The sequence below is a fragment of the Podarcis melisellensis genome (assembly GCF_964234715.1).
Source record: "Podarcis melisellensis genome assembly, chromosome: 14".
In the NCBI taxonomy this organism is placed as follows: domain Eukaryota; kingdom Metazoa; phylum Chordata; class Lepidosauria; order Squamata; family Lacertidae; genus Podarcis; species Podarcis melisellensis.
The window spans coordinates 25,945,343-25,955,598 of NC_138546.1; the positions used below are offsets into that span (position 1 = coordinate 25,945,343).

General features: G+C 50.3%; 1 protein-coding gene and 1 long non-coding RNA gene across 3 annotated transcripts in view; both read right to left on the reverse strand.

The window, feature by feature from the left end:
• The window catches only part of ADAMTS7 (ADAM metallopeptidase with thrombospondin type 1 motif 7), a 65,470-nt gene extending 56,598 nt beyond the window's left edge, over positions 1-8,872 (reverse strand). Inside the window, exons 1-6 of one of the 2 annotated variants that reach the window (XM_081888373.1) lie at positions 8,706-8,872; positions 6,933-7,321; positions 5,279-5,477; positions 3,393-3,580; positions 1,918-2,001; positions 278-402 (exon numbers count right to left, since the gene is read on the reverse strand). In XM_081888373.1, the coding sequence (XP_081744499.1) occupies positions 278-402; positions 1,918-2,001; positions 3,393-3,580; positions 5,279-5,477; positions 6,933-7,321; positions 8,706-8,772 (1,052 nt within the window). In that variant the 5' untranslated portion in view covers positions 8,773-8,872. The remainder of the gene's footprint in view (positions 1-277; positions 403-1,917; positions 2,002-3,392; positions 3,581-5,278; positions 5,478-6,932; positions 7,322-8,705) is intronic. The other variant, XM_081888374.1, reaches the window with a different exon arrangement.
• Positions 1-10,256, reverse strand: part of LOC309356999 — a 401,715-nt gene that overhangs the window by 67,303 nt on the left and 324,156 nt on the right. The window lies entirely within an intron of this gene.

Below are 10,256 nucleotides of genomic sequence, written 5' to 3' on the forward strand. Positions count from 1 at the left end.
CCTTCTGGTTAACAGCCAGATGCACGGACCCATTGCACCCCACAGGCTCTATGTTGCATGATGCCTCCAGCTCTCTTTACCACCCCAATCGCTGGCTCTGCCAGCTGGGACCGAAGAGATCTGGAAACCTACGACATCAGTGGGGAACCACATGGGATGCCCTTGTTTGCAGCGCATGGACTTACCACTCAGAGACCTAAAAAAATGTTGGGCGGTTTATAAATGCCTTCAGAGAAATGCATGGCAGCGCCAGTGCAGAGCCTGAGCAGAGCTATACCTTGTGAGCAGGACAGCCACGTCGTGGTGCAGCGGATGGTCGTCCCCCTTCACGTTGATGGCCTTCTGCCACTTGCAGAAACTCCTCAAGGTGTTGTCTGCATGGTGAGTGATTTTCAGGTCATCCTACAGAAACGGAGATGAGATACTTTGGTCCAACCCCACCTGTGCCCAGTTCTGGGCATCACTATTTAAGAAGGATGTTGACCAGCTGGAAGGTTTTGCAGAAGAGGAGGACCAGGATGATCAAGGGTCTGGAAGTCAAGCCTTATGAGAAACAGCTGAGGGAGATGGGTATGTTTAGTCTGGAGAAGAAGAGGCTGAGAGGAGGTACGATAGCCATCTTCCAATATCTGAAGGGCTGCCTGTCGCATGGAAGATGGAGCAAGTTCTGCTGCTCCAGAGGGGAAGACTGGAACCAATAGATTCAAACAACAAGAAAGGAGATTCTGACTAAATATTAGGATAAAATTTCTGTTAGCAAAAGTGCAACAGACTCCCTCGGAAGATGGTGGACTCTCCATCAATGGGGGTTTTTAAGCAGAGGTTGGCTGGCCATCTGTCAGGGATCCTTTAGCTGTGACTCCGGCACTGCAGAGTGTTGGTCTACATGACCCTTGAGGTCCCTTTCAGCTCTTCAATTCTATGATTCTATGCTTTGCGCTGTATTCCTGTTTAGCATTCCATCAAGACACACTTTGGGGGCATTCCCATTACTCTGTGTCCTCCACCTTATTATTTACAAAGCTCCTAATAGGGTCAGATACTAAACCGGCCTTTGCCAAGCTGTTGCACTCTCCAGACATTTTGGACTATGACTTCCAGCAGCCCTGGCCACCGTTTCAAGAAATCCTGGGCCTCGTGTATCGCATCACTGATGTGCCTGTTGGCATCATTGCCCTGAGCAACATCTCTTGCTGTTGGTCCAGCCCTGCTTTGAAGATTCCCCCTCCCCAATAATTGCGTGCATAAGCATGCAATATAAGCACACAGCATCTCTTCCCAACACACCCTAGCAGCCTAATCTGCACAGAAATGCACACACCCATGGACAAATTAGAAGACTCGTGCATGAAGGACCCTCACAGCTGCAAACCACCGCCTTGGACAACCTTTCCAGGAACACTTCCTGCCTTTCACAGAGGCAGCGCTAGGCTGACAGGGGAAGCCTGAAAAAGCCACTGAAATTGCTTCAGGGAGAAATTGCTATGTGGTCTGTGGGTTGTGTAGAGAGGCACCTAAATTCCCAGAGGCCGGTTCAACCTAATTGCTGAAAGTTGCTCCTACATCCTGCGAGGTGCTGGCAGGAACAGAAGGTGTGCTAGCTAACCTCAGAAACATAGAATTGTAGAGACAGGAGGGACCCAAACGGTCATCTAGTCCTACCCCCTGCAATGTAGGATTCACAGCTAAATGCTTCTGTTATTATTATATTTCTTTATATACCACATTTCCCCCAGACCAGAACTCAAGGCAGCTTACACAAATAAAAAACGACGCAGATAAAATGCAAAAAGCTAAAAGCGTATAGAATGCAATTGTTAAAAAGTAATTAAACTAATAATAATAAAAACACACACCTGATTCTATTAAAATACAGATAATGAAAACAGCACAGTGGTATTAAAAGCCTCTTTGTACCTCTTCTTCTTCCAGGAAGATAAGGCGCACAATGGAAACATGGATAGGGTTCCCAATGCTGGCATCGTGGAACATTCCGGCCACCTGCGCCAAAGGAGAAACAGAGCTGATGAAGGCTAAGAGGGTGGAGGGTGGGAAGACCCCGCTATCACCACACTCCCTTTGTAACTCACACTCATTCATTGCAATAATATCCCACCTTTTTCTCCAAGCAATACATGCTTCTCCCCCTCCTCATTCAAATCCCTGTGATGTAGTTTGGATTGAGAAAGGCAGTTAGCTTCATAGTCAAGTGGGGATTTGAACCCTGGTCTCTCAGGTCTTAGTCTGGCATTCTAACCACCATGCTACACTTGGTCCTCAGAAGATCAAGGCTGGTGTTCAACGCTAGTCCTGCTCAGAGCAGACCCACTGAAGCTGATGGACCTGACATAGGGCTCATCCATGCTTCCGTCTGCCCCACTGCTTTACTTCGGGGAAAGTGGCAGCTTGGCACTGAACTGGAATAAACGGCAATAGGATTTTACACAGATTGCCTTTTCTTCTGATTTAGAGTTAAGATGTGATAAAAATTTCACACACAGTTACAGTCGTACCTTGGAAGTCAAACAGAATCTGTTCCGGAAGTCTGTTCGACTTCCAAAACGTTCGGAAACCCAAGCGCTTCTGATTGGCTGGAGGAAGCTCCTGCAGCCAATCGGAAGCTGCAGAAGCACCATTGGACATTCAGCTTCCAAAAGAACGTTTGAAAACCAGAACACTCCGGGTTTCGATCGTTCGATAGTTCAGGAGCCAATTTGTTCAGGAGCCAAGGTGTTTGAGATCCAAGGTACGACTGTACCTATAAAAATGTTACATTAATATATACACTAATATATAGAAATCAGTATCAATTCCTTTTTCTTCTCACACACTCTCCCTCTCAGTCTCTGGCTTCTCGCCCAAGGTCCAACAAACTCTCAGTTCACCCACAAAAGTCTCACAACAGCGGAAATCACCCTAGTCTCTCACTCTAGACCTGTTACTATCTTCTTTAGTGGGTTCTGCAAACCACTACAGTGGACACTTGTGTTGAGAATGTGATCCGTGTGGGAGGCACGTTCGCAACCCGCAGCGTTCGAAACCCGCAGTCTGCGCATGCGTGGGTTGTGATTTGGCGCTTCTGCGCATACGCAAAGCGCGATTTAGCACATCTGCGCATGCGCCAAAACTGGGAAGTAACCCGTTCTGGTACTTCCAGGTTCGGCGTGGTGCGCAACCCGAAAACACACAACCTGAAGCATCTGTAACCCAAGGTATTCTGACTGTATTCTGAATAATACTTTTTATGGGGTAGGGGGCATTGGGGATGAGTTTATGGGACCAAAGGGGAGTTGGCCTGGAAAAGTTTGGGAACCACTGGTCTAGTGCATTGAACAGCTTTCCCCACCCAGCAGAAAGACCGGTTCTCTCTCTCCCACCCCTGAAGGACTCACCATGTTCATGACCGTCAGGACGTACTTCTCGACGTTCTCACTGCCGTGATACTTGACCATCTTGGTGTCGGCCACCACCAGGGTCTCCACCCACTTCTCCTTGCTGACAGAGCGCTGCTTGATCCGCCGCTTCCTCCGCCGCTTCTCCTCCCACTTCTCTCTCTGCTTCTCAGAGGTCTCGAGGCTTTCTTGGAGGTTGAGAGGAGAAGATGAGAGGATGCCTAGGACCCTCTGCTGCTACTGCTCATAAGCTGGTCAGCCTTGAAGCATCTGGGTCCCTTCAACAGGGGTATGGGTCCATCTGTGCCCTACAGATGTGGTTAGACTCCATCTCCCATCACCACTCATAACCACTGAGGGCAGCAGGCTTGGGAAGGCTGATGTCACTCAAGGATAGGGAACCTGAAGTTCTCCAGATGTTCTTCAGCTTCCACTCCTAACACTGCCAATTGACCATGCTGGCCTAGTGGAAGTTGATGTCCAACAGGCTTCCAACCCCTGGATCTATGCCATCTTCCCATTCAAATAAAGGGATCTAATATACCTCTTTTCTCTGCAACAAGGATGCATGCCCACCACCCAACTTTGATTCTCCAGGCAAGTTTTTGCTGTAGTCCAGGGGTGGTAAAACTTTGGCTCTCCAGGTCTTACTGAACTACAACTTCCAGTAGCCAGGATAGTACAACCGTGGGGGTGATAGGAGTTGCAGTTCAGAAAAGCTTCTGAAGTCATGTTTTGAATGGCAGGGGCAATCCTAAAAGCAACAGGGGCAAACTCTCACCCCCAAGCGAGGCTGCCTTCAGATGGAAAGTGTTTACTGTAGGGGAACAGTATCCGTGGCTAATCAGTGTCTCGACGCAAAGTGAAATCTTCAAGTTAGACTCTCCCAGGCAAGGTGGGAGGCCCAAAGTGCAATCAAAACCAGTGGCGTAGCGTGGGGGGTGCAGGGGGGCCCGGCCGCACTGGGCGCAATATCTGGGGGGTAGGGTTAGGGGGCGCAAATCCACGGCTTAGGGGGTGCAAATTACTTGCTTTGCCCCGGGTGCTGACAACCTACGCTACGCCACTGATCAAAACCCACAGAGAACATCTCCCAATTTGCTCCAGAGGCTTTTTTCCCCCAGCGGCAACATAGATGGAGCTTTTTAGGAGCTGCATGGCATGAAGAAAACCTTGCCCTTTGGGGGATGCCCAGTCAGGGCTGCACCATCTCGCACACAATCCCCGCTCTCTCTTCCAGCCTTTGAACTGCGGTCACGGTCAATTAGGCAGCTGGAAAGAGAACTTTGGAAACAACTCCCCTGCAAAAATGCAGAAAATGCTCTTCTGAATTGTGTCCAAAAGATTTTGGACAGCCTTCCCCAACCTGGTGCCCTCCAGATGTTTTGGACTACAACCCCCACGTGCCCCAGCCAGCACAAACATATTTTTTCTACTTTTTTTATGCAGGGGTATTGTTTCTAAAGTTCTCTTTTCATCCATGCTGGCTGGGGCTGATGGGAGTTGTACTCCAAAACATCTGGAGGGTACCAGGTCTGTATTTAGAGCTCAAAGGGTCAAAACCAGCCCTGGTCTACTTAGCAGAGCCACAGCTGAAAACATGTCCCCAGTAATTTTCATTAAGATTCAACATTTCTCTGGATAAAAAGTCCCCCGCTACAGACTTAATTCTGCTTTTCTCACCCACAACTGCTGTTCACATTGACACGTACATTCATGTGAGCGGCATTCATGCCGTTAATGTCACATCTAGGCGACATATAATGTGAATTTTCGAATAACAAAGTCAGCATGCAATCTCGCGGAGGAAAGTAAGCAAGCTAACACATTAGGAAGCTTCCTTCAGCCAACAAATCATTTGTGAACCAGGAGGAGGGGGGAGTTACCTTGGACCCCACACATCCTGACAACGGCAGACTGCTTCCTGTCTTGTTTCGTGCTCACGACCGAAATAAACTCTTCGGCCTCATAATCTGGGACGTGGCGTCTATATATCCTGTGGGGATGGGCTGCCTTCTCCCTGGAGTTGCTCTCAGGCAGTGGCTCGATGAAGAAGTCTTCGTTAGCCAGCCGGAAGACTCCTTTCTGGAGACGAGAAGAGTCATCATCACTACGGTACATCAGTTTCCAAAAAGTTTGCAGATGTGGTTGCAAATAACATAAGAAGAGCCTGCAGGATGAAGCCAATGACCTATCTAGTCCAGGAACCTGTTATATAATAAATAAATAAACCTGACTATAATAAAACCTTTCAGGATTGGACCGTCACTGAGAGTGGAATGAGGCTCCCAACATCAGTGGTCTCAGAATCTCATGTGTGTTGCATATGATCTCTTCTGCAAAGCTTTCCAGGGCACGCCATGCAGGAGTCTTGTTTGTTTCCTTTAATCACAATATCTAAGAATAAAACATTACTTTTTTTAAAAAAAAGGAAAAAGAATCTGCAAAGGAGACGAGACTTATAATTACCTTTACTCGCGCCGAACAACAATCGCCAAACCAGATGTTGTACAAAAACATAACAAAAGAGGGATGTGGCACTGAAGGTCAGCGGCATTTATAACTTGCCATTAAGGAAGTTTCCAACTCTACAATGCATCAAAGCCACCAGGTCAGTTTCTAAGCCAGGCTTCCCCAACCTGGTGCCCTCCAGGTGTCTTGGACTACAACTCCCATCAGTCCCAGTCATGATGAGAACACAGCCAGGCTGGCTGGGGCTAATGATGTTGAGTTGATGGGAGTTGTGGTCCAAAACACCTGGAAGGCACCAGAATCATAGAATTGTAGAGTTGAAAGAGACCCCAAGGGTCATCTAGTCTAACCCTCTACAGTGCAGGAATCTCAGCTAAAGCATCCTTGACAGATGGCCATCCAACCACTGCTTATAAACCTCCAAGGAAGGAGAGTCCACAACCTCCAGAGGAAGACCGTTCCACCGCCAAACAGCTCTTACTGTCAGAAGGTTTTTCCCTATGTTTAGTTGGAATCTCCTTTCTTGTAACTTGAAGCCATTGGTTCAAGACCTGCCCTCCAGTGTAGGAAAAAACAGCCCTTGAGATATTTGAAGATGGCTATTGCAGGGTAGGCATGCGGGTGGCGCTGTGGGTTAAACCACTGAACCTAGGGCTTGCCAATCAGAAGGTTGGCGGTTCGAATCCCTGCAACAGGGTGAGCTCCGGTTGCTCGGTCCCTGCTCCTGCCAACCTAGCAGTTCGAAAGCACATCACAGAGCAAGTAGATAAATAGGTACCACTCTGGCAGGAAGTTAAACGGCATTTCTGTGTGCTGCTCTGGTTCGCCAGAAGCGGCTTCATCATGCTGGCCACATGACCCAGAAGCTGTACACCGGCTCCCTCGACCAATAAAGCGAGATGAGCGCCACAACCCCAGAGTCGGCCACGACTGGACCTAATGGTCAGGGGTCCCTTTACCTTTATTGCAGGGGGTTGGACTAGATGACCCACTGGGTGCCTTGCAACTCTGCAATTCTACGATCCGATGGTTCTACATCTTAAGATGCAAAGAGTCCATGATGCTTACCAGCCCATCACAGGTGCTTAGAGCAGCCAATCCACTTTCTTGTTCCTGGTTCTGAACGGACCCGATCATATGACACGAGTTCTGCTTGGAAGCCTGGATCTTGGCGTGGGCGATGCCTCCAAACCGTCTCTCACTGACGAAGCCAGGAGCCAGGAGGCGGCTGTTCAGGCTCAGGTTGAACATCAGCTCCTGCCCTCGGTGGTATAGCTTGTAGAAAGCAAGCGGGCGATTCCTCGAGGAGATGGCCCTTTTGTACAGCGAGCGGTAGGACAGGTTGTAAGAGAGGAAAAAGCCTCGCTCGTCCACCTTGACGGGGTGAACGACGTCATAGCCAGGATCTTGTGCGTCAACAGATCCAACCCCTGCAGGAAATACTTTGGAATGATCATCTGGAAAGAGGAAGGGCCAGTCCCTCAAAGGTGGCAACAAGGCACCTTCCAAGTGTTTTATACCAGAAGCTGGTCAGCAATAACTCACAAGGTGTCGGTAAACTCTTTATTCAAAGAAACAACCTAGCTCAGGCCTATTGAGCCCCGCAACTCTTCCCAGCAGATCTTGCCCCAATGAGGCAGTTGTGAGGCCAGTGTTAGAAACTGAGATATAAAAGCTAGGAGCTAAGTAGCACCTTAAACCAGGGTTATGGTCGCAGCAAGGATATGCCTAGGCACATTTTTTCCTACAAGGTTATGAAGCTGAAGGAAGATGTGCTGGACTCGTCAGCAGGGTCACGCCAAGGTGCCAAAGGCGATGGCACTTGAGGCTCATGGAGAAGGAACGATCGGGGAGTCTGACTGTCAGGAGCCTTCTCTGCCCCTTAACATTGGGGTCCCTCGCCCAGAGATTTCGAGAGGCCCCTGGAGACACCCTTGAGGTCCCTTCCAGCTCTACAGTTTTATTGTTCTACTAAGCTGGAATTGAAGAGTTGGACACGACTAAACAACAACAAGCGGGAATCTGTGCTTTCCAAAGCTTTATCACCTAAGCTCTGGTTGGCCCAGCACCTGAGAGTGCAGGTAGAGAAATCTCCAGTTTCCTCCACTCTGTCCTCCAGAAGCCAAGAGCGGGAGATGATCCTGATTTCTCTGTCCTGAATCTTCCAAAATTCAGCATCACTGGCTGACCGTGAGTTCCAATGTTAGAAGGCGGGGAGAAAAACTTTTCTCTATCCGCTTTCTCAATTGGGACTCCAGAAAAGCTGAGATAGATTCCTCCGTTCTTCGGAGAAGGCCCAGCGGTTGCTACAAAGGAGACCCCCCCCCCCGAAAAACAGGCTGCCGGATGCCAGGAGGAGGAGGAGGAGAGCCTCCCAGCTCCCCCCCCCCCCCACCGCCACAATCTTGCCACAAATATTTCCAAGGAGACAATAGAATTGGGGAGTGGGGGGGCGCTGCTCCAAGAAGCCTTTTGCCCAGATTCAGTCCACAAACATCCAAAGCACCCACTGAAGTCTAGATGGCAGGCAGTGATCTTTTCAAAGGAATGCACAGAAGTTTGTTGCTGCTGCTGCGGCAAGAAGCTGCAACTTGAGCCGGGACCCGCGACTTGCCCCCGCCCCGCCAGCCCGCGATTTGGCACCGTCTCCTCCTGCACCTTTGCCTCCGCCGGCCCTTCTTGAAAAGGCACTCTGTGCATGCTCCGAGCACCCTAGCTTTGCATCCCTCCCCATGCAATAGGAACTATTCCCTGCCAGGAGCCGGGGGCTGCAGGCGAAGCCTCCAAGGGAGAAAAGCAGGCGGCACAGTCCGACTCCCTACCCCGCTCCGCAGCACCCACCTGGCTTCTCGGTGCTGCCCCCCCGGCGGGCCAGCAGGGCGGCCACCAGGAGCAGCGGGAGGGCCATGCTGGGCAGGCGGCGGCCGGGGGGCGTCCTCAGGCTGCTGGCGGGGGGCGCCCGGCCGCCTGCTCCTCCATGCCCGCGGCTCCCGGCTTCGCGCCCTGGCCGGAGGCAGCAGCTGCACGACGCGAACGCGCTCGCCGCCGCCGCTTCTCCGGCCCCCACGGCGGGCAGCCTGGCCGGCGGGACCGCCCTGCGACGCCGCCTGCTGGAGATCGGCCGGAACTGCGCCGCCGCGTGGCAGAAGCGGGGTCTTGCAGCTCCGCCGCAGCCAGGGTCGCCCCTTGACCTTGTCGCTGCCCATCAGCTGGGAACCCACCTTGCAGGGATGTTGTGCAGGTGAAGTGGAGAGGGAGGAGAACCACGCACGTCGCTGGCTTGGAGGAGCGGGCGGCGGGGGAAGAATGCTTCTTCCCATAATAAATATCATTATTGTTGTTATTACTTTTGTTAATCTATTTTTTGCCCACTTATATTCCCAGGGTGGGTTAAAGCACATTTAATTATTTTTTTTAAAGAACACAACTTCCATGCATAAAAATAGGGTGGGACCTTGAAATATACACCTTGAGTTTGTTTTTTTAAATGCTTTTTATTAATTTTTCCATAACACAAACAAATAAAACAAATACTCGAGCCCACCCAGGGATGGCTGTGGGTGGGATTCCTACATTGCAGGGGTTGGACCAGATGGCCCTTGGGGTACCTTTCAACTCTACAATTCTACAAAACCATAACTATGGCTGTAGCTTTGCCTCCAGAGACAGAGGTGCAATGGAAACAGGGAGTGCTGAGCATTTGGAACACCAAAGCAGTCAGTAGTGATAAAATGTGGTTTGCCTGTCCATTCAGAAGCTGGAAACACTTGGGTATTGTGTCCATTTATTTAAATCAGTTTCACACACTGCTTTGGGTTTCCAAAGGCACCTGGATTACTTTATTCTATTGGAAATAGAACTCCTGGCCTGATCTGGGAATGCAGTTTCAATGTTCTCATAGGCTATCATTCCCTGCTCACTGAGCCCATTATTATATTATTTCCTGCTTACGGAGTCCATCATTGAGCCCTGTCTTGGAACAAGGGTGCCATCTGGTGGGAAACGCGGGTGGCGCTGTGGGTTAAACCACAGAGCCTAGGACTTGCCGATCAGAAGGTCGGCTGTTCGAATCCCTGCAACAGGGTGAGCTCCCATTGCTCAGTCCCAGCTCCTGCCCACCTAGCAGTTTGAAAGCACGTCAAAGTGCAAGTAGATAAATAGGTACCGCTCTGGCGGGAAGGTAAGCGGAGTTTCCATGCGCTGCTCTGGTTCGCCAGAAGCCGCTTAGTCACGCTGGCCACATGACCCGGAAGCTGTACGCCGGCTCTCTCGGCCAGTAAAGCGAGATGAGTGCCGCAACCCCAGAGTCGGCCATGACTCGACCTAATGGTCAGGGGTCCCTTTAATTTTACCCTTTGTAGTCAGTGTCACAATGGAAATATGAAAGCCAGC